Source organism: Pundamilia nyererei, unplaced genomic scaffold, assembly GCF_000239375.1.
Source record: "Pundamilia nyererei isolate P.nyererei 1_Seehausen unplaced genomic scaffold, PunNye1.0 scaffold00128, whole genome shotgun sequence".
NCBI classification, from domain to species: Eukaryota; Metazoa; Chordata; class Actinopteri; order Cichliformes; family Cichlidae; genus Pundamilia; species Pundamilia nyererei.
In genome coordinates, this window is record NW_005187529.1 from 952064 (window position 1) to 977252 (window position 25189).

Consider the following 25189-nt stretch of genomic DNA (forward strand, 5'->3'; position numbering starts at 1 on the left):
CTAGTTCACTGTGAGAATCACAGAGAGTGAAAATAAGCAGGAATGTGTTCTATGTCCTAATTTATATGATAAATACAGGTCAAAGATTAACCAATTATCCAAGGATGGTAACGTTTTTAAGACTCTCTAAGTGGGCAAAGTAAATATCCTCTGTATCAGTGACAGGACAAAACAGTAGAACCCAAAAATGGTTCATATACATACGTATATGTGTATGGTGGGGATGTCTTTACCACTTGGGTGATGAATGGATTAACAAGGGGAAATAAGTTTCCTACCTATACAGTACCAGAGAAGTATCAAACAAAATGCAAAAAAGTACATCTGCTGTTTGCTGCAGCTTGTTGCTTTGGCAACAAGGGTATCAGTTAAATGGTTGGAATATCATTAACAAATCAACACCAAGGGGCCAGCTGTCTCAGAAATAAGGAATAAGACTTGGATATCAGACAGAAGAGTGCAAGCTACAGTATACTTCTATCTGAGATTGTACAAAGAAGGCATGTTTAATACCCGATTATGGATTAATCTCACCATGGGTGGTAGTCTAGAATCACTAAGGAAAGTAAAAGTCAAAGTGATGAAAAAATAGAATAAGAATAAAAGGCAAACTAATGCCTGGCATAAGTTTGTAAAGTCGACTGTAACTGTTAATCTTAAAACACATTTTAACATGCAAAAGCACGTCTCACTGTATTTCACATCAGTGATATGCCTGAGTGGAAACGAGGGTTATATAAGAAATACTGACAAGTAAATTCCAAACTTTGAGTTAAAAAATGATCATAAGCTTCAGAATGCACAAAACCATTTGTCCAACAAGAGTGTCACTTGGATATAGAGCAACAGCTTTCTGAAAAACTAATGGATGACAGCAATGCCAAGGTAAAAAGAATGACTTACCGCTTTGTATCGACACAGTGCCAGTGCAGTGTAAGTCAGTGCATGTTCTGCCTCAGTGCTTCTTGCAAATCAGGCAACAATTCAACAGGTTTGAGAAATGAAACACTAGGTAGTATTATGCACTGGAATTGCAGTTGTAAAAAAAAAAAAAAAGTAAAACCATCTACAAATCATCTGTGAATTTCTTTCTGTAGTCCCTCTTATAGCTACTGACATCAGCAATTCCAACTTCAGGACCCACAGTTTTATGTTGCCATCCCAAGTTTTCCTTTTGGGGTGGGAATCCACATTACTGGTTCTAGATAAGCCACTTGTGCCAATTCGGCATTGGTGAGAAAGATATATATTGTGACAAAGGACCAGAGAGCTAACTGAGCAGCTGCAGCCCTGCTTACACCTGAAGCAAGGGCTACCTACCTCAGCCCTAAAGGAAGGTGTCAAAAATTCCCACCATTTGATTAGTGTGGCACTATAGCACTTGCACCGTGAGGAGAGGGCATGTGAGACAGGATTTATGTATTTCTATTTGTCTAACTCTCGCATTCACACCAGTGTGTGAATGCGAGAGTGAATGAATAGTAGCATTGTAAAGCGCTTTGGGTGCCTTGAAAAGCGCTATATAAATCCAATCCATTATTATTATTATTATAACTCAGTGTCTGTCTACCTCCATTTGGTTCTCCTTCAATTCTGCAGAAGCTCTTATACAATCGCTCTCCCTCACTTGTTTCTGGTTGTCTGTTTCTGGTTGTTTATTTACTCCTAATTTTCTTCTACCCATCTTACTGGTTCACCATTTGTGTCGTTTTGTTGGGTTTTTTTGTGTCTCTTTGGTTGTATCTGCCTCTCTCTCTTTGTTGCTACACTGCTCTTGACCTCTTTTAGTGAAAGAAGAAAGAACAAAAAGCGATGGAGTGGAGAATGCGCCTTAAGTGTTGTGGCTGATATTATCAAGTAAGCAAAGATAAAAGTGAACTGCCTGCCTTCAGTTTACTGTTGGAAACAAAGGGCTGGGTGATGGGGTTGGGGGCCTCAACAGAAAAACAAAAAAAGCAGTTGGTAATGTCAAATCATCCAGTCAATTAATTTCTACATTTTTCTGGCTTGAGGTGAAAAAAAATGAATATGGCTAAAGTAACTAATTGGATTGAAACGTGAAAATGAAACATGAGCAAACTGAAGGATGTTTAGAATGCTCATATATTCCCCTTTTTAATTGTCTACACATCTTTAACTTGATAGAGTATCATATTGTAATTTTCTACAGTCATCCACTTACCGTCCATTTTATTAGGTAAATCTGCTCAGCTGCTCATTAATTCAAATATCTAATCAGCCAATCACATGGCAGCAACTCTACGCATTTAGACATGCAGTCATGACCTGCTGAAATTCAAACTGAGCACAGTGAGGGAATAATGGTGATATAAGAGAGCTTGAGTGTGGTATGGTTGTTGGTGGTTTCTTTACAGATAATCGTCTGAAAAAAAGAGAAAATGCCAGAGGTCATAGAAGAATGCTTTGAACCTCTAAAAATTAAATTAAAAAAGAAAAATGCTATGAGCATATGGATGTTTCTTATCAAGCAATTTAAATACTACTGAACTGTTTACCGGCTACATAATGCTAACTTTGGAACCGGACTCACCAAATCCTTCTTTTTAGCCTCCTAGGACCTGGCTTCCACATATGTGGACACCACATTTTGGGTTGTCTAGACCAAAATACTAAATTTTGCTCTACAAGGGCCTGATATCCACTTACAAGGATATTATACTGCAACTGTTCTATCAAAATTTAAAGCAAATGTCCTCATATGTGGATCTAATTTTTCTCAGAAAATAAATCAGGTAAAAAAAATCAAATCTGGTAATTCTTTATTTTTACATTCATTGGCTCCCAATCAGCCTAAATAGCAATAAGAAATTTAAAATCCATGCCATGAAAGAGTTCGGGTCTTAGGAGGTTAAAGCTAAACAAGAAGACTTTCTGATAGGTCCTAAGTAAAGGATTAAGGAACTGCAGGTGTACCCCCAATATCAATTTTGTTCTTTTTCGTTTGTTTGTTCTTACACTCCAAGTGGATTTTGACATGCCTTTTCCTATACAGCCTTCACCAAAAATGTCTGACTGAGGTGGTTGTCCTCTATTCTAAATAACAACATTATAGGATTTATAAGAATGATCATGAAATGGTAGTGGTTATCTATTTGAACAAGGCTTGGTTACATTGGCTAGATGGCCAAATGGAGGAAGAATCCTGGCACTTTCAAACTCCATTTCACAGTTATTAAAACTACCATGTTACTGGGATTACTCATAGACATAATGATTTTATACGCTTGCCCTGATGCCTCACCACAATCCCTCACAGGAGTCCACAGAGACTTCCTTGGAATTCATGGCTTATGTTTGCTCCGAGATGCAGTATAAATTCTGAACCCATACATACAGACAAACACACACCCACACACACGAGTGCCACTATCAAATTAATTCAATTAATAACAGGTGGCATCAAAGTTCCAGACACATCCAAATGACAAAACAAACACAATGCACATCACCACAAAGTGCCGCAACAAAACCATTACACAGCCATTAATCCTGCTTTTATTTAATGAAAACCTCATTTTGGATACAAGAGCCATAATTAATCACCAGGTTTAAGAAAATTATTGAACATGCAAGCAAATGTCAAATGAAAAAGTTAATTAAAGCAGAAATTACGTACAAAAAGGGGATTTCTTAAATGCCACACACATGCCACCACTCTTTCAAATAGCGTCAGTGAACAAAAATGAATAGATACCCCTGTAGTGCTCAAACTGCCATGACACAATATAATAAAACTAATAAACTATAAAACCACCCACAGGCTGTGTATCAGTTATTTAGGGAAAAATGTTACATTCATGTCCATGAATACAAATCAATAGATTAAATTTCCAGTGTTTTGCAAACTGTCATAACAGTACGGTCAAAGGCCATGTGGGTTCACTGAATGATTTGATGAGTATGAAAATGATGTGAATCATGTGCTATAGCCTTTACGGTCACCAGTTGTCAACGCAATTTAACACATTCAAGCCTGACATGTTACAGCTCTCCACTAACATTGTGAGAACACCACAAGCGGGATTATCTGGAGGGTGTTTTATTTCTCTTGTGACTTGTAGAATCAATGGCAGGTCATACTGAAGCTGTTCTGGTGGCACATGGTGGGACAACGTGTTTGTAAAACACTTACTGTATCAAAAAGTGAAACAAAAACTACGCATAGAGAGGACCACTCAGTCAACTCAGTCAGCTGGCGGTTTACATCTATGTCTGTCCAGAATTATATGACATATGGACCAAAGATATAGAAGTACGGCAATTTATTAAAGCATATTAAGTGTTCATGTCATGTTCAGACTATATATATATATAAATATAGATATAAAACCACTGTGAGTTCAGAAAAAAATGCACCTTTTAGTAAGCTGAGCAGGTCAAGATGTGAGAGAGAAAGGCACAAAGTCCATTTCTGTGTGTGCGTGTGTGTGCCTATACATTAAATGTAACAGGTAGCATTCCCACTTGTGCTGTGTTAAAAATGAAAAGGGTGCACATTCATACAAGAATCTGACCCATTCAGATGTCATCAGTTTACAGTTCCACACAGAAGTGCGTGTCTGAAAGGGGCTTATTTGTGCAAGCAACAGTAGAATAAAAATCACCGTAACTCTCCTCTATTCTGCTACTCTCAGCATATAATATCAGTACAATAATGAGTGCTTCACCAAGCCATTCTCAGGCATGAGGGATTGAACATAATGTAAGTACAGCACAGAGTCAGAGGAATGAGGGGGGGAAAAAACTTCACAGAGCAAAGAGAATACATACATCAATGGGGAGACACACTAATCAGGTCCATCACGGGGATGTCAATTCTTTTTCATGTTAAAAATTCATTGTCGCTTTTGTCTTGTTCCGTACAGAATTTAATTAATTAATAGCATTAATAAATTAAAGAGCTCTTTAATCTTAATCAAGGTTTCTATTTGTGAATACCCTCAAAGAGGAAAAGAAAAGCCAAGAACAGGGTTGCCTATTATTACATGCACCTTCTTAGTTATTCCAGATGAAATGACGCCTGAGTCAACAGCAGATCAACAAGAGGAAAGAAAAGGAAAAGCTCAAAATAACATAAGTTCTGACGTTGTCATATGGAAATACACACTTTTCAAGTTGCTGGGAAAGTACTTGCTGAATCTTTTCTTGACAAACTTCAACAAAGAAAAACATACACAAGTTACAAAAACTTGTTCTGTTCTCCTTCCCAATGACTTTTGTTTTGGGGAGAATTAATTGTGTAAGAGCATGAGTTCTACTAGCATACTCTTGGGGCCCTAGAGGCACAGACTCATGGAATTATCATTTTCTGGCACCACACAACATAGCCTCACAATGAGAGAAAAATCCACCACTTGGTAACAACAAAAGTGTGAAGAAAGCACAAAGAGCAGCATTGCTATTCAGAGGTTGGGGTGGTATAAGCAAAAACCCATCAAAATCTGAGCTATTCACTTTTGTCTCACACCAACTTTTCCCTCATTCTCTCTAAATGGCAGGATTAGCTCCAAGTGAAATATAAGCAAAATATCATGTCTGACGTGTGGCTTAGCAAAATGTTAACCCTTTATTATTATGTTTCTTAAAAATGAATGACATGACACATCACTTAAATAATCTTTCAAAAATAGTAAATATGACTCATATGGAAAAAAAATGAATCAAAATCAGAAATGCTAAAATATAATTACTGTTGTTATCCATGAATATACAAAAAAAAGCAAGAAAAAAATAGCAAAGCACATTAAAATTGTTTTTATTAAGATGCCAAATTACAGTCATTTACTTAAAGTCACTTTACAGAAAAATGTGTTTTTCTGTTTTTCTGACTGTGGAATATTTAATAGCAAGGAAATTCTTTTTTTTATCTTTAGTCTGGGAATTTAGCAATTTATAGAAAAAATAGCAGTGGTATAATGTCCACTGTTTATCATCCTAACTAAAAATGTCTATTAATGTTAGAGATGGTCTGAACTACTAATATTTGCTGATAGTTCCGACTTTAAGGTTATCATTTTTTATTAGCCATAGCCACTAGCCGCTCCTTAAACGATAACACAAGGCTAATGTGGCTATTAGCTAATTGCTAGTAGTTAAACGGCTAATGTTAAAATGTGCACCCGCCAGTTTAAGATTTGTGATAACTGCTTAATTTTTTTAGGGTTTTGCTGACCTCTTGAAAGTCCTCACAAAGTGTCAGCTACTCGTCATGTGCTCAGCAGCTAATGAGGGGGCTGTGTGCCTGCCCATCTGCAGCAAGCTGTGAAGTGTGTCAATGAGAGGAGGGGAAGACAGTGTTGCTGTCGCTTTTACCGTTGCAAATGGGTTTCTAATCCAACACCAAATTATGTTAACTTTGATGCATTAAGGCAGCGGTCCCCAACCCCCGGGACTCGGACCAGTACCGGTCCGTGAGTCGTTTGGTACCGGGCCGCGAGAGTTGAGGCTCAGGTGTGAAATGTATAGTTTTCAGGGTTTTTATCGGTGTTCAGCGTTATATTATCTCTTTTTTTCGGTACCGGTACTAGTTTTATTTTGTTGTATTTATCCACGACACCTTAAAGGTCGGTCCGTGAAAATATTGTCAGGCATAAACCCGTCCGTGGCGCAAAAAAGGTTGGGGACCGCTGCATTAAGGGCTTTGGGCTTTGAATCAGTAGTTAGCACTATATATAGATCAATATGTAGTTCAAATCTAACTAATACTGATGTGTTAAACAGTACTACAATACAATCTAAAAACTTTATTATATCTGTTGCATCAAAGTCAGGATGGCCTTCCTTTGGTAGCAAATGCAGACCAACGGAATGCATTTTATTGGTTGTTATCAGGCCTATGCTAATAATAACTATAAAATTCAACTAACTGATCTGACCTACATCAAAATGTTGTCATGAGTCTTTTCAACCAACAGTTTGCTGGTCTGTTAGCCACCAGAGCATGGTAATAAAATGAATGAGGCAGACATTTGAGTACAAAACCAGTAGAGGATTTTGACATCATTCAAGTGACAAAAGACAAAAAACATTTGTTAAGTCAAAACTGGTATCATCAAAGATGAGCTTGTGGGGCCTTTTCGGGTTGAGGATGGAGTCAAGCTCAACTCCCAGTCCTACTGCCAGTTTCTGGAAGACACCTTCTTCAAGCAGTGGTACAGGAAGAAGTCTGCATCCTTCAAGAAAAACATGATTTTCATGCAGGACAATGCTCCATCACACGCGTCCAAGTACTCCACAGCGTGGCTGGCAAGAAAGGGTATAAAAGAAGAAAAACTAATGACATGGCCTCCTTGTTCACCTGATCTGAACCCCATTGAGAACCTGTGGTCCATCATCAAATGTGAGATTTACAAGGAGGGAAAACAGTACACCTCTCTGAACAGTGTCTGGGAGGCTGTGGTTGCTGCTGCACGCAATGTTGATGGTGAACAGATCAAAACACTGACAGAATCCATGGATGGCAGGCTTTTGAGTGTCCTTGCAAAGAAAGGCGGCTATATTGGTCGCTGATTTGTTTTTGTTTTGTTTTTGAATGTCAGAAATGTATATTTGTGAATGTGGAGATGTTATATTGGTTTCACTGGTAAAAATAAGTAATTGAAACGGGTATATATTTGTTTTTTGTTAAGTTGCCTAATAATTATGCACAGGAATAGTCACCTGCACACACAGATATCCCCCTAAAATAGCTAAAACTAAAAACAAACTGAAAACATTCAGCTTTGATATTAATGAATTTTTTGGGTTCATTGAGAACATGGTTGTTGTTCAATAATAAAATTATTCCTCAAAAATACAACTTGCCTAATAATTCTGTACTCCCTGTAGGCTTGCTTTAAAGCCATAATATAGTGGATTAGATTGATGCCAGTCAAAAAAAGTGCAATTGACCTTCACAGTCTGCAGACAGAAGAGAACAGGTATGTTCTTGGCAAAATAACAACATGCCCACAACCTCTGTGAGCTCTAATACTGTTACTGATAACTCCAATTATTTCTTTTTCCCCTTTCCCTTATTCATGCTCCTATTAATGTGTGCTTGTGATTTAACCGATGAGGTGGATTTGTATTTAGATTCACTGAGCAGGTACTTTTTATCTTAGGGTTGTGCCAGTGAAACCATGAAACATCACGTGACTTGTTACGTACAGCACAAGTGCCAAGCCGGTGTTCTGACAAACCATCCTACTTTGGCAAAACGTGCTACCGTAAGTAGTTTATGCACATTTCTGCTGTCACAGAGTCATTCCAGCACCAATTTAAGTAGGTATGACGGTTTGCCACTTAACTTTGCCCATCAGAGTATGCTTGTAGCTCATATGCATACAGCCAGAATGGTTTACCACTTCATTTTACCTGTTAAAGTATGCTTGTAGGTAACATTCCCAAAGTAGAATGGTTTGGCACTTAATTTTACCCGTCAGAATATGTGTGTAGCTGTTATTAACAAAGGTATGATGATTTGCCACTGAATTTTAGCTTTTAAAGTACGCTTCTAGCTCATATTCAGAAAGGTAGGATGGTTCGCCACTGAAATGTAGCTATTAAAGTATGCTTCTAGCTCAGATTAACAAAAGTAGCACAATTTGCCACAAAATTTTAGCAGTTTAAGTATGCTTGTAGGTGACATTTACAAAGGTAGGTTGGTTTGGCAGTTAATTTTACCGGTCAGAGTATTTTTCTAGCTAATATTCACAAAGGTAGGACAATTTGCCACTGAATTTCGTGTTGTGCATGCGCAGAAACAACGGGTAGGATGGTTTGCCAGGTAGGATGGATTCCCAGAACACCGGCGCCGCACGTGTGTATTTGTTTGGCAAGCAGCCAGCCGCCCGGGTAATGGAGGAAATGAGTGTGCCGACTAGAGAAAAATCAACCGAGAGCGTGACCGAAGGTTACCGAAGAGAAAACAGATGATGGTTCCAATGCCAGAGAGATTGTCGAACGGAAGAGCCATAGAAGTTCCGTAATGTGAAGGTATTTCGGCTATTTCAAGTCTGACAAAAAACAGAGTAAATTGTGTCAAAAGCAAGTCTGGTAATACAATAAACCGGTGCATGCTCAATCTCTGACTGAAAGCGCTAATTCGTCATTCGGCTTTTGTCAGACTAAAGTAACTGTTAAAACTGTTTGAAAAGCTCAGCTATACAACAAGGAGAGATTGAGAATTTCCTTTTAGTTCTCAGTTTATTTGATATTGACAAAAGTTAGTCAATTTTGTCTGTTCTTCTGTAAAACAAACTAAGATTTATTTTTAGAATTAATATTTTGTTTCTAAGTGGAATTGACAATTTAGTAGTCTGTTTCGTTTGTTCTATTTTGAAACTTAAACGCTTTAGCGGCTGCCTTTTGTGTAGTTTGCAATATTTGCCTTTATTTATCTGAAAAAGTCTCATGTTCCTTAAGTACATCTACCCTGTTGAACTTATTATGGGAAATAAATATTTAAATAAAAACAAGCTGCTGATTATTTCACATTTTACTTGTGAGCAACGGCACATTTAAATCTAACAAATATAGTTATTTGGCTTATATCGTGATAGATATCGTTATCGCCTGAAATGAAAAAAACATATCGTGATATGAAAAAATCTTATATCGCCCAGCTCTACTGCTTAGTATCTCAGTATATTGAGTTAAACTCCTGGGTACAAGAATTTGTGTATATATTGTGCAGCTCCCTGGCGATTCCTTGGTTGAAAATACTAAATATTTATTGCTCTACAGACTGACTGTGAAATATTGTTAGTTAACTATAATGCTAATGACATTTCATCATTGAATCATCAAAATATTGATTCAGCAAAGCTCCCCTTTCATCCCCTTTCATGTTATCATCACTGCATAACATTACAGCTTCTATCCATTGCAGATGCTTAATCTGACATCTCTGTAAACAAACACCTCAGAGTACAGTTGGCAGTATTATGGAGACTCACAAAGAATTAAGAAAATAATGCTATATAATATACCAACTAACTTTTTTTTTTTTGTGGTAGAATCTTTAAAGTACTAAATACTGCTGAGAAAATATCGTCAGCTCACAAGGCATTGCACACACTATCCATCCCTAACCACAAGGACACCGACTCAGCAGTGAAAAGCTGGGAAAACAAATTAAACAAAAGCTATTGAGCAGAGTGCTATTAACACAAATTCAACACTCCTCTATTTTGCTTTACCTTTGAGAAAATCATTGCCACTGCAGAGATTTGTTTTTAGCTTTTGGTATTTGGATAGATTAGCTGTAAAAGTGATACAAGCTGAAATCTGAATTCCAACTCAAATATTATCTCTTTTTATAAAATTATTTCATTTGGTTATACAAGCCAATTATCCCCATACAATATGTGGGAACAGCAATGTGCAATGTATTAGAAGTGAGAAAATATATACATATACTGCTCAAAATAAATTAAAGGAACACTTTTTAATACAAGTACAGCAACAAGTCAGTTTAACTTCTAGGACATTGATTTGGTCGTTTAATTAGCAGAGGGAGTTGTAAATCCGTTTTAGCTGCAATGTATAGACAGCCGCAACAATGAAACAACACCCAAAGACAGAATGGTTTTACCTGGAGGCCACTAACAATTTGCTAAGGTGAGAGTCAGTACTACTAACACGAGGCGATCTGTGGACCGTACAGAGGTTGCATAAGTAGACCGACTCCTGCATGATGGCACATCAATATGTGTCATTGCCAGAAGGTTTGTGTCTCCCAGCACAGTCTGAAAAGCATGGAGGAGATGGTAGTATGGAGGCAGGCAGTTACTTTAGGAGAGCTGGACAGGGAAGAATAGAAACTCCTTAACCCATCAACAGGACCAGTATTGGCTCTTTTGTGCAAGGATGAACACTGCCAGAACTCCGAAATGACGTCCAGAAGGCCACTAGTATCACTGTCTCTGTCAGGCTAAGCAACCTGACTGCCATCAGGTATTGGGATGAAACCCTCGGATGAAGAATGGATGAAGAAATTGATACCACTGACTTGCCCCCACAAAACTCATTAGAACAATATTATGGTTTTGCCCATCCAATCCTGCCAGATTCCACCTCAAACTGTGCAGGAGCCCAATGGTGCATGGTCCAGATCTGGAAGGATATTCCCAGGACACCATCCATCATCTCATTAGGAATATGCCCCAATGTTGGCAGTATGCATACAAGTACATGGGGCTATAAAACTACTGAGTATGCTTTTGAGTTGGTGCAATGAACTTTGGGCAAAATGGACTAACCTAGCTGCCACGTTTTTTTTTTTACTTTCATTTTTGTGGTGTCTTCAAATTCAGCACTCTGTAGGTTAATAATTTTTTATTTCTATCAAATGATGTGTCCTTTGGCTCTTAATACATTACTCAATGCATATCAATATAGATATCCAGAATAATCTTTTTAACACATTGAGATATGATGTGTGATAGTTTTATGCATAAAAGCTAAACAGCTCTATCTAAACAGCCAGCAATCTGTAAGAGACTGCCCTTAAACCTTTAGATATAAAAATGACAAACATAATGTTAACCAGAGGGAAGAAAGACCATTTTTGCTCCTCGCATGGCCGTCCAACTGACAAACTGAATTACAGCAGAATTTGGAATGACTATGACTTAAAGACCAGACGAGACCTAAAGACAAGGTTATGCCCATTTCACATTTTGCCTTTCCAAAACATGAAATGGACATGGAGAAGTTGCAGTAAGCTGCAGTAACAGCAGAGGGAGAAATTTTGTTTTATTTATTTTATCTAATGCCAACATGAAAATAATCACAAGAAAGGGTTTAAACAGACATTATTAACACATTCACCTGTATATACATGTTAGCCACTTAGCTTAATCATTTCTGGTGATTACAAACCCTGGAATGTACTTCATACGTTTTTTGCTCACCATCGACGTCTTCACTTTAAGTGTGTGTGTAAGGAGTGGGGTGGAGGGGCCAACACAGAAGGCAGCACCGAAGTCAGTGGAGCAGACAGGTGATGTTTAAACACAGTTATTCAAGTTGACTACAACTGTGGTAATGTACTGTAAATGCAGTAAAGCTGCTGAGAGCAGGGAAGTCTTTGCCAGAACCAAAGCATGTCCTGCTGATAATGGTACAGCTGCTCCCCTGAACGGCAAAGGAAGACAGACTAGGACCTAATAGTCCTCCTGGCTCAGTGAGACCAATAACGGAGCTTAGAAGGAAAGTAAATTAATATGTTTGACTCAAAATAGTTTTAATTCTCAGTCCAAAAACCCCCAAAACCAAACAAAACACAACCAAAAATAAAAAGCCGACACATGAGAATTTGCTATCATTGGCAGATTTATGGGGAAGATGGTTAAGTGTGTCTACAATTTATCATGTTGTAAATCGTACCATCCCTGGAGGGAACAAAGTAGGGTTGGAGTTTAAACAAAGGACTTGTATGCGTCATTCATCACAGTGCACATATCCTTAACTATATCTTAAAAAGGCACCCCTCAAAGTCCAGCAAGTATAACAGAAAGTTTACTTCCATTTGGTCTTCTGTTTCAGATCTTTCTCCTTTTTTCATAATTCCTTCATATTCAGATTTCTGGATTATTTTCCATTCCAGTTCAGAGAGTTTTTTCTTGTTTAAACACGTGCAAATACATTTACAAACATAAATACATCCTTACATTTGAGCAAGTTAAAAGTCATATAGCAGCTAAACATTAGTTAAGTCCATTATATATAATTTCTGCACTCTGCCAACCTTTCTTTGCTTAACAAGCCCCACATTACGCAGCTGTGCCCCATCTGAACTGCTCTGGTCAGTGTTGGTAGGCAGGCCTGCCTTACCAGCTACAGGTCATGGTTAGGAAATTGCAGCTTCCCAGACACATGTCCCCAGTCCCCAAATTGAGGTAGAAGACCATAACCCAGTTTGTTACTATAACCAGTAAGCAGACTAACTTCACTTCAGATGTCTCAAGAGTTCAAGTACCCAGCTGCTAATTCTGATCCTGGTAATATTATAATTAAGTGTATCCTTATTCTGTTGCATATTGACCCTTATAAATAACATAACTCATTATTGGTCATTGGCCTTTTTCTGTGGGTCTCTCTGTCTACAGTAACTTTAAAGTGTACTTTATTGGGTTCAGGTGACTGACTTGGTCATTGACGAAGATCTCATTTCTTTGCATTGAGAAATTCTTGTGCTTTTGCAGTATGTTTTGGGTCATTATCACTTTGCTCTATGAATTACTGTCTGATCAGTTTTTCAGCAGAATACCGAGCAGAGTATAAACCTGTACACTTTATAATTAATCCTACTACTTTTATCAACTGTTGGGTCATCAGCAAACAATAGTAACTGGCAACACCTGCCCATCTCATAACAATGCCTCTACCATGTTAGATAATGTGTTATGCTTTGGAAGTTCTTTATTTCCTTCTCCATATTTTTTCCCTATCATTCTAGGACACATTAATCTCCCCTTTTTTCTTCAGAGCAGGTTCCTTAAGATGTTTTTTTTGTTGTTGTCTTCTATGGTCTTTTGAGCCTAATTATGCCTTCTCTCACTTGCAGTGACATCTCTTTGGGTTTCATATTTAAAATTACAGTGAAAAGCTATTTTTTTAAAAAACCCAACTTCCTGTCAGTCACTTGTTCAAATAATTTTGAGCCACTTGAAACAGGTGGGCCATGTATGAAAGTGCAATTATTAAACAGTTACTGGAAAAAAGAAAAAATATTGAAAAACCATCTTTAATTAACAGTTCACTTCAATCACATCTTAATTGTTTGATTTAAATCCAATGTGATTACAGAGGGAAAACTACAAAAAATCATTTCTTTGTCCAACAAATTAAGGAACTGTATTAAAGAACTGTATTATCATTCAACACATGAAATAACAATGATCCACTCCAGGGAATGCTATTTTCAATTTCAGTGAACTCCTTTCATGATGTGATAATATCATGTTATCATTTACATAACCGTTCAGAATACCTGTAATTAAAAACTGGCAAATGTTATTTGAATTAGGGCTCGGGTTTCAGGTAAAGCATGACAGTTGAACCGAGTTTGTTGCAATGATTGTTGAATTAGGAGACAATGAGATTATTTATCTAAATTAAAATCTTTTATATTTTACCATTTATGGAACATGTCTGAGTCATTTCTAGATTAAAACTAACACTATATTTATTTCAGCTTTAAGCCACAACGGTTTGATAGTGGGTCAGTCCAGTAACAGTCTGGCTTGCTGAATGTTGACAAGCATTAATTGCTGTTTTGGGAAAACTACACGCCCACATGAAATTTAGCACAAGTAAAGCAATTTTTCTGTCTCCATGACTGATTATATAAGGGATGGACTTATGACCATGACAAAATTTAAAACTGATCCTATTCTTTAAAAAAAAGAATCATCAACACAGACAAAAAAATATTGTCTTTTTGAAAATATAGCAACATTGTCACAGCTGAAATCATGTCGCTACAATAAGAAAACTGAATAATGACAAGCAGATAAATCTTCTTCAGTTAAATAAGAATATAAATTTATCCCGAAGCAAGAAAGCAAAATTTAAAACAACAGTTTTGTTTCCTTGATGTTTTCAGAAACATATGATTACAAAAGAAACAAGGCAAGAAATTATTTTGTCCTGGCTATATTTGAACTAATGCCAGGACAGTAACCACATTAGCAGGCATAGTTTATTTTATTAAAAAAAACAAAAAAAAACCCCACACAAAACGCAAGCAGCTGATTGTTGGTATTTCAGCCCACACCTGTCTGTTCTTTTATAAGTTTTATATTCCCCATCGAACAGCTGTTTCTAATAAGGATAATAACGTATATAGTTATTTATAGTCAGCCTCATTCATCAGACCTGCAGAAGCAACCTGTAGTGAAGTTGGCTAAACTCACTTTGAACTCATGAGCTAGTAGTTACTGAGGTTCGCTGTAAATTGGTAGGACTGGGATTAAAATAAAAATTCTGACATTGAAAACCTTTTAATATTTGAATTCTGTTGTGGGTTTTTTGCTTTTGTTTTTTAAATGTTACTAAGGTTAAAACAAGCGTGAGTCAGTGTGTTGGTGGAATAGCAGAAGATTTTTGGTTTGGTTCAGTTTGCAGTATTTCTGCAACATGACTGATTATTGCTCGTACTGGTTCTTTCTGACTGTTGATTCTTTCTGGTTGTTTGTAACAAGACTTACGTGAGACTGTGAGATCAGGATGCGATGGTGAATCGAGCAACGTGGTGACAAACCTTTCAGTGTATAAGCCTGATGGTATTATGCAATTGGATCTTTTAAGTATCTAAAGTGATTCATCTGCTAAAGTATCAGCAGTGATTCAGCACTAGAATTATTCTCCTTCATTGTCACTCTTTGCTATAAATCCTGTATTCTATTATCAGTGACCTCAGTCCACTTCCACTGAAGTTGAACCACATAAATGGGCCAGGAGAAATCATTTGGCACTGCCTCTTGGAGTGTCTCACTGTGAAATACTGGACCCCACTTTCGCCTCTGATGGAGCATGCTTGTGAATAGAAGTGGGTAATCAAAATGTCTCTTTTTAAAAAAAAGAAAGAAAGAAAAGAAAAGGTTCTGACAGGTTTAAAAACTGATGATCTGTGTATCCACACTTCTCTATCAGCTCAGCGTAGAGATAATCTTCTCATAATATACATAACGCTTATCTGTGAAGACCGCGTTTATTTTTGAGCAATTTAGTTTTGACAAGGAAAATGTGAGACCTAAATGGCTTTTTCCTTTGAAAGTGAAACATAAAATGATTCTTTAAAGGAGGATTTATTTGGGAAAGTAGAAAATAGAACATCCCAAGAATGCTAGAGTGCAGATTTTTTATGAGTCACATATATAACGTGTCCTTTAAACAACGAATTATTTATATATTTACTGATATTTTCTCATAAAGCACGTCAATGATGATTGGTTTAAACCTTCACAGTTAAACCAATTTGCACAGTTTGATGGCTTCACTGAGCACTGAGTTGGTGATCAGTGTGTTCAATAAAAAGCATTAGCAATATTTTAATAATCAAAATCCTTGAGGAAGGCATGTACCACAAAAATGGCCAAGAATGGTGTTATCTGAGAAAACGTGTCAATTTAACCCTGAGCAGTTAGTACGTCTGTTTCTGTACATGGATGCCCATTTTGGAAAAAATGTGTGAATTTACTGTCCAAATAATACTTTCAGAGAGAAATACTAAGAGGGCAGCCTGAAAATGCAAAGCAACAGGGACTTTGGAAGAATCTAGGAAGCTCACTGAGGAAACAGTTGTTTGCCTGTTCAGTGACCAGAGAAAGCAACAGGAAATCTTTGTGTTTGATGTTCATGTTTTTCTGATGTTTGTCTCCACCTCTGTCTCCTCCAGTAAAGCAGTCGAATAAAAAAGATAGGTAGTGAGCTAACCCATGCATCACAACACAAGATTTCGTGGACTTTGTTTTTTTATATATACTTTAACTGAAGAGCACCTGTCAGATCAGCCATCAGAGTCATGCAGCACTTCCCTTCTCCTCAGTAAAAAAATCTTCAGTTTTCAGAAGGCGGTTACATTTCCACTCAAAACGATGTCAGAAAAGACTGGACACACAACACCCCTTGCACACCACATCAGACTTGCCTGACATCTCCCTGAAGAAAATAAGTAGCCTTTGTCATGTGCAGCCTAAAGATAAACTTTCTGTCAGAACTGAGCACTGAAGGCTTCCCTCCCTTGCATCTTTCCACCCCAGTCTGCCAGCTTTCAAACACAGCCTTGAAGGTGCACTGCCGCTTTCTTACCTCGTTCTGAAGTTAGCCGGGTGTGGATGCCCGTCATACAAAGATAAAAAGTCATATTCCTCCTCCACAGCGAAAGATTGAAAAACTATATGAATCCTGTTCCCCTCCTCAGCAACAATCACCCAGGTACAGTTCGCTCCATTTGGATATCCATATGGAAAGCCAGGACTTTCTATTGTCCCATTCCTGCCTTTTAAAGTGCCTCCACAAGAATGGATAAAACCTGGAAGGAAAGAGAACAAACACAACATCATTATCCAATGCATATAATGGGTTTGTGTGAGACTCTCAGCTGAAGAATAATAAAGTAAAATGCTCTGCAGCACAGAAACAAAAAGAGTACTTCATTTTGATAAACTTCGTCTGCTGCAAGCGTTCAAGCAGCAATAAATAAAAGAGATATTTTAAACAGGCCTGCACAGAGACAATTCCAAATAGCATTTGTTCATAACAACTGAATGCACCCTATGATGTTCATGTGCAATATTTCTTTAACTGAGATCAAATTGTTTGGAAAATCCCCATTGTTCTCAGCTGGCAGAAGCTACGAGAGAAATCTGGCAACCAGCTGACTAAGAGCCAAGTTTTGTGTTTCCATTTATGATTTCTGTTTTCTTTCAGATCAAATAATGACAATAAAATGCAGAAAGCTGCAGCTGCAGTTATATAAAAAAATGTATAACTGAGGATGCTTTTAAAAAAGATTGTGATGTGTCATTAGAGTCTTTTTATAGGGTCTAAAAGTGCCAGAGATAGGCAACAAGTAAAGTCTTCTGATTTGGTGCTTCAAGCTTTAAACAGCAGATTAGTCATCTGTCTTGCACCAGCTTACTGAGAACTGATACCCTAGACACATTATGTTAAACCTCATACCATCACTGTCAAGCTACAGTAATCTGGTTGCTTTGCTAACCTTTGTAGTGTTGATGTAAAGGAACGTAAGTGCCACTACTAAACAACCTTGTTTTCACAATATCACACCTATTCCCTCCACACTTCCACATCCAGAGTACTTCCTTAGTTACACAGAATTGCTCCCATGCACACTGTGTCACAATGCAAAGAGCGTCCCCTTTTCATTTCAGGCTATCTTGCATGTTGTCTAATGAAATGCAAACGTAATTAAGATGCATGGTTTACCCCCCACAATTTACCCCTTGTGTAATTAGCTTTTCACACTTGGTAAGTAAAGGATGTTTTGCATAGTGTGCTGCCCACACACACACACACACACTGCAGTATGGGAAAAAGGCAAACACACAGATCACTTGGCAGTTGTGCCACTGAAATGGCCTCTAACTAGACAGATAATAATCTGGTTGCTTTATAAACTGAAGTGACAAAACAGTTAAAATGTTAAACTGTGAAGCAAAGTAAAAAAATTCATTTCCTTCTTGTCAGACTGTCATTTTGTTACTTTTGAGAAAAGCATGGAAGTTTTGTATAGCTACCAAAACAAGGTCTATTATGAAATATATGATAATGCACTGAAATACTGCATTTTTCAGCAGTTTTTACTCAACGGGGTCATGACCCAGCAAAGCACAGGGGTTCTGGCCTAGAATCCCAGAACCGTACATCTTCAAGCATATACTGTGCACCCTGACCCGTGTTCATTTTTATGTAATCTCTTGTGATTTTCTGATAGAAACAGTTACAAACATAGTGTGTCAGTAGAGTTCTATATGTAATGCATAAAATAAAATGTCTGGTGATGAGCTGCTGTTCTAAATGCAGAGGAGACAAATTCTTGCCAAGATTTGTTGCATATCTAAGTTGCAATTATTTCCGCCAGCACAGAGCAAACTGGGTAATCATGGCAAATTTGGACCATTGATGCGCCACCTACAGGGTCAACATGATCCAACCTGTGACATGGTGCTTTATGTGCATTCAAGCACTCTTGGGAATATCATAAATTGCCAGAACAGCACTCATCAATGAGCCACCAAAGTTATGAGCATGGGTGGAAAAATGTGGATTTTTGATGGCACATCAGGACCAGAAATCTGCCAGCATGACATACACGTCTGGCCAATAAGTAATGTGATATTTGTAGGTGCTGTGCTGTTGCATTTTTATGTCTTCCTAAGACAAAATGGTCTAAAAAAAATTTGAGAAGCAGTGTTTGCAGCTGTACTACTGTTGTTTTACATTACAAAGATTTGGTTTGTACAGGGAGAAAATGCATATTAAAGTACTATCCGAATCCTGGTGTCTGGCCCTGTTTCCTTTCCAAGTGATCTCTGCTGTTTTTATGAAAATATTTTTGAATACATTTTGCCAAAATTCCATTTTACCAAGTCATTACCACAGAAAGTCATGCCAAATAAAATTAACATAATGTTCTGTGACCTTCCATTTAGTCTACAAGCTTAGTCTTACACAGAATTATTGACAGGAAAAAGACTTGCGTTGTTGGTTTAAAAGGCTATTCAACAAATTTTATACATAAAGTTTGGGTAATTTGCCTATGCTGTATTCAAAGAGGTCCTGCCATGAGTGGAATATGCACTGTTTAAAATATATAAATATATCTTTACTGATATAGACTGGGTAATGTGTTATATCATTTGATGGAAATGAAAATGATCAACCTACAGAAGGTTGAATTCAAAGACAACCCCCCAAAAAAGAGAAAAAGTGATGTGGCAGGCTAGTCCATTTTTGCCAAAATTTAATTATAGCAACTCAAAATGTTACTCAGTAGTTTGTATGGCCCCCATGTACACAATGCATGCCTGACAATGTCAGGGACCAGAGCGTCACTGCACTTTGAGGTACAATCTTGCAGCATTGGTTGGCTTGAAATATAATGTCCCAGAGATGTCCTGTTGAATTTCAGTCAGGCTACCAGTCAATGCTATCAGTTCCTTCATTCTTGAGAAATTGCTGCATACTCTCACCACATGAGGCCGGGCATTGCTATTCACCAGGAGGAACCCAGAACCCACTGCACCAACATAGGGTCTTAGAATAGGCCCAAACATTCCATCCCAGTACCCAAAGGCAGTCAAACTGCCTAGCCAGTAGAAGTCCCTGCATGGACCACCATCACCGATCATGCTGAACGATGTGACAGACATCATAATGTTCTCTGCCTTTTCTCCAGACGCTTTCATTTCTGTCATCTGCTCAGGGTGCTCATGTGAAAAGCACAGGGCACAGCGGTGGACCTGCCAATTCTGGTATTCTATGGCAAATGCCAGGTGGGCTCCACATTGCCAGGCAGTGACCACAGGGCTCATTAGAAGATGTTAGGGCCTCAAACCACCCTCATGAAGTCTGTTTCTGGTTGTTTATGGCTAAAAAATAAAACTTTAATGGCTGACACAAACAGGCACAAAATAACAAAGTCAAAAACAGTTAAGAAAACAGGAATCCAAATAAATCCATCAATCAATAAACAGGATCCATCCAGTTAAACAGAGAGATTACTCAGTGAGGACAAAAGGAAGTGCAGCATTACTAATGAGAAACAGCAGGCAGAGGAACACATGGTAGCTCAATTAACAACGAGGAGGTGAAAACAGTCAAGGAATCAGGGCACAACAGACAGGAAGTACACAGGACAAAAAAAGAAACAGCCCCTCAAAGTAAAACAGGAAATAGCCGATCGTAACAAGAATACTAATGCTAACCAAGACAAAAATGAAAAAGAACCAAGGCATAAGAGAAAGGCAGGCATTACAGAAACACTGGAGACATGACTCAAAACCAAAGAAAACTAAAACTAAAACTTGTGACTAGAATAGATCTAATAACATAGTGAGAATGGTTGGTGGGATTAAAGTATTTCTGAAGTGGCTGTGGCTCAGGAGGTAGATCAGGTTGTCTACTAATCGGATGGTTGGTGATTCGATCTCTGGATATTCCAGTCTGCATGACAAAGTATCCTTGGGCGAAGATACTGAACCCGGAGTTGCTGCTGATGCGTTCATCGGAGTGTGACTGTTAGACAGAAAGCACTTAAGCATAGAAAAACGAGCTTGTGAGAATGGGAGAATGAGGCTTGTAGTATAGATGGCCTTACTGTTGTTAGGTTTTGCTGCTTTGTCCACTCTGCTGGTGTTATAGTGTGAAATTCCCAACTGTTGCACTAATAAATCTTATCTTATCTCATCTTTGATTGTTCAAGCAAATAGAACACCACTATATAAGTAGCAGTCCCTTTACTATTTTAAAATAGGCTATTAAGTTGCATTATGGGAAATGTGGTAGGTTTCAGTGTTTTGTAACTTGACCTATGCTGTGGACTAAAGTCAGGAGATCTTGTTCTCTGGTGCTTTGATGTTTCACTTTGTGTTACTAAATCACTGGGGTACCTCTTTAAATGTTATAACAAAAAGAATACTGCTGACATTTGATTTGATTTGGGCCGAGTGAGACTGTAAGACAGTCGAGTAAAAATATATAGAGATAGATAGACACAGAATCTTACATCAGTGCTACATAACTACGACTGCTTAAAAGTAAACTAAACTTGAACTATGGAAAGGGCAGCACGCAGTTTTGTACCTGTGTGTTAACAGTGTGTTGAACAGAAGAATAACATAAAAGTGAAGCAGCCTGTACATTTTGTGCTGGTCTTTGACAAACTAACCTGTAAATGGTAAAAGTCTGCTATTATTGCCTCTGTATTGTACCCGCCACCCAAAAGAGCTCTATTTGTCCTTGAATTATTTCAATGTTTGTCAAGCATTAGATGATTAATGTCGCAAACTATTCAGAGTAAAGCTGTTTGTGTGAACTGCTTAGAAGTGTTTGTGTGGCTGATTGTTGTGATGTCCTGGGGATGACAGAACAGATGCTCACTGCCAAGATATCTCTCCCCCCCCTTCTTTCTACCTTTATCTCCCACTTTCTACTCCTCAGCTTTATGTATTCCTTTCATCTGTCATTATCCTTGCTTCAACTCTCAAAACTGTCTCTCGCCATTTGTTATTTTTTTCTCCACCATTGTGTTACAATTTTTCTCCTACTTATGTGTGTCTTATTTGCCTTTTTTAATTCACTTTCCCCTCTGCCAAGAATTGTTCTTTATCTCCTTCCTTCTCAGCAACTCTACCTCTCATCCTCACACCCATATCTATTGGCTCCCTTGTTTTTCCCCTTTTTCCCCCTCAAATGAATTAGAATCCCCCTTTTCAATGCTGTGAATCATACAAGCTTGTAATATGTTAAGCGCTGTCAGCTCCATAAAAGCTGCATCTATAAAAAGAACACTGTAAGCATTCATCTTGTTACTTCAAAGGAAAATGCAACGACAACATGTGCTTCCTTGTACAGGAGAGAGGACATGCACTAAATTAATTTATCACTTAGACCAACAGCATCTCATCCTTGAATTTTGCTGTGACCGCTCAGCTGCCTGCTCTAACCTCCATCATCATTTCAATTGTGAAAGGCAATCCCCAGAGTTTTCTCTGACCCCATGTTAGTGCCACGCTGCAAAAATGTCCATAAATTGTGATGAGAAACCAAATTAACAACATGCTGTGATTGCACAGTAGGGAAAATATGGTTCCGAAAAATATGAATCAGTATCATAATGCATGAGTCTGGCAGAAACAGTGGCCTCAGCAGGCAGCCAGGCAGCCTGACAGACATCTCAAGAATGGCCCCAGCTGTTCCTCAAATGCTTACATTTACCCCTAGCCTTTTGGACGTGCACACAAGCACGGTCCATTTTTTCACACCACACTTTCGAAGCTGATAACAGATTGTTATACTTGCTCTGCAAGACAAAGACAGACAAATGGCAGTTGTCTGCAGCTCTGATGAGATTTCCGAAGGTATTTGTCAATCTAAAATAAGAGTGCATGCGTATGTGCTGTTGTTTCTGTTTGTGTGCGTGTGGGTGCGTGCACGTGTTTGAGTATGCATATGTATATTTGTTGTTGGCCTTGTTGTGCTTCTCACTAAAGGAAAAGGGTGAGACAGAACTATTGAATGTAATCTCCTTTTGTGTAGTGAGCACAGAGATTTGGGGCAGAATGAACCAGTTAATGAACCACAGGATGAAAAATAAGATTGATTTTGTAAACAAAATATATTATGCATCATCGAGAATATCCTATTATTTTCAAGGGCTAAACAAATCTGTTGCATGCTAAGTGGGTTATTTAAGATTTACTTTAGGCATGGAGGAAAATGAGAGACAGCACTTTTGGCTTTTCAGTACATGGACTGGTGTATGAAATGATTGGTGCACCATGAACGAGTAAACAGCCAATATGTTGTCCTCCGCCATTAATGCAGATCTGTATTGGGCCATAAAGAGCAGTGATTATGTGCAGCAGGAGAGGGGAGGAGCAGTCATTTTACTGCCATCCGCATTATTATGAGTGACAAACAGGCCACTGGGTAATGGATGGTTGCTGATGGGTATGAGAGATTGCCCATCCCAATTGACTATTTTTGAACAGACTATCATTAAATAGGCACAGAAAATAAACAAGCATAGTTTAACCTGCACCGTAGTCGCTTCAGGATCCAGCAGGGCAGATTTAACTGCTACACAGAGTCTCTTCTCTCCCCCTGCAGTGAAACTGTTGCATTCTGATGAAAGAGCGCGGCCTTTAGTTTGGCAAATTTATTGTGTTCCATTTGCTATATTGCCCTTGAAGTCTATTAACTTTATCTGCTGTCTATTGTTTTGTGTTTCTATTTTACTGACTGTGTATTATTTGCCCGTTTTATGTGGCAGGCTGCACATGACAATAAAGTTGATCTAATCTAACAAAAAGCTTCAGCAATCAGTGTAGTATTGAAATAAATCCTTTTGTGTTCTAATTAGTGGCTTTCAGTGTAGGCTTCCGGACAATAAAAGAAATGTTGTTCGTCCCCTCCATGAGCACCACAGGTGTGTGAGCGTTTTCGTTAGGGGAAAATAAAATGTCACATTATTCTCAAAGTGGCGTCAGTTACTGAGAAACAATGTATAATGCCTTGCAGATTTGCTCTTCATCAATTGCATGTCGCTCTAAAAGGTGTCGAGGGAAAAAATAAAAAGAAGAACAAGGGCACACACTGCAGCGCAACATTTGGATAAAGGTCTCTACTAGGCATTGTTAAAGGACAAAAGTGTCAGCGGAAAGTATGCTACACAAACAAAGTCAGACAATGTCAGAGTGCATCACTGCATTTCAAATGTATGGCAGATGCTTTGAAACAAAGCGACTTACATTTGTCCCCACATATGCGCATACCTGTTAAGTGTGTTTATGTGACATAAACTGACCGGAGAAACTACAGATGGACGAGGGGAACTGGTTTCTCCTTTTCTTGTCAAAAGCAACTTAGAAATGTTTGCAACTGTTGCAAGACATTGTAAAACAACTGCAGTGCATAAACATGCACAACTGTGTTCTAAGCATAAAGATACTTAAAACAGCTGTGCACCTCGTGCTTTCCCCCCCACATGTATTTGAAGTAATTTCTCTGCTTGCTTGATACTCCATCTCCTCATGAACGATTGTAGTGAATGCTTAGTCAAGGACACCTCTTGGTCTGGATGGCATTTCATCATTGTTCACGATGATGGCCTAATACAATGGATGGGGAAGGCCATAGCACCTCCCCTAGCCATCAAATTTAGCACTAAAAAAACCTGCATTGATTTGCACCCGACCTTAACGGTGAATCAGCCATTATAAAGATATCCATCAGGCCTGTTACACAGCACTGGCTGTAAAGAAGGAGGTCTTTCCAAGCAAAGCAAAGCAAAGGTCAACAAATATCCTCATAGACTTCATTGGCTGCAAAGTCCCTGTATTGCTGTTGCTTCCGTAACCTTTACAAAACACAGAATCATCAGGACCTTGTGTAACACGGTGCTGATGATTCAGAGTGCTGATTTTAAATCTTGCACTGTCAAGCTAATTGAGGCTGGGATTTTCATGTGCAGCGTTTTGAATATTGTGATCCAAACAGAAGGGACTCTTTCACAAAATGCTAAAAACAAAAGCCAAATATAGCTGCAGACACCAGGATCAAAGCTGCACTTGAATTATTGGGGATCAGCAATGACTTTAAACCTTAGTATGTTTACTGAGTGTTCCAGTGGGGAGATTGCTTTCTGCGACACCCCAAATAATAGGTTGGGACAGTTACATCACAAGTGCAAAATCTGCACATCTATGGATATTTCAAGTGGAAATTTTAGTACTAAATTTTCTGCTGGTTTGGTGGGTATTTTTGAAACCTGTTGGTGTTTGATCGAGTGGTTGTAGTCATTCAGTGGTCGCTGTACAACTGTTATAGCATATTTCTTCAATGATCATAGCTTTTGAAAAGAACAGAGATAAATGTGAGAATACATATGTGTGTGTGTGTGTGTGTGTGTGTGTGTGTGTGTGTGTGTGTG

General features: G+C 38.2%; 1 protein-coding gene across 1 annotated transcript in view; it reads right to left on the reverse strand.

Moving 5' to 3' along the window:
• LOC102195523 (CUB and sushi domain-containing protein 3-like) overlaps window positions 1-25189 on the reverse strand; it is a 230622-nt gene that overhangs the window by 198618 nt on the left and 6815 nt on the right. Inside the window, exon 2 of the mRNA XM_005743207.1 lies at window positions 16822-17044. Coding sequence (XP_005743264.1) covers window positions 16822-17044 — 223 coding nt within the window. The remainder of the gene's footprint in view (window positions 1-16821; window positions 17045-25189) is intronic.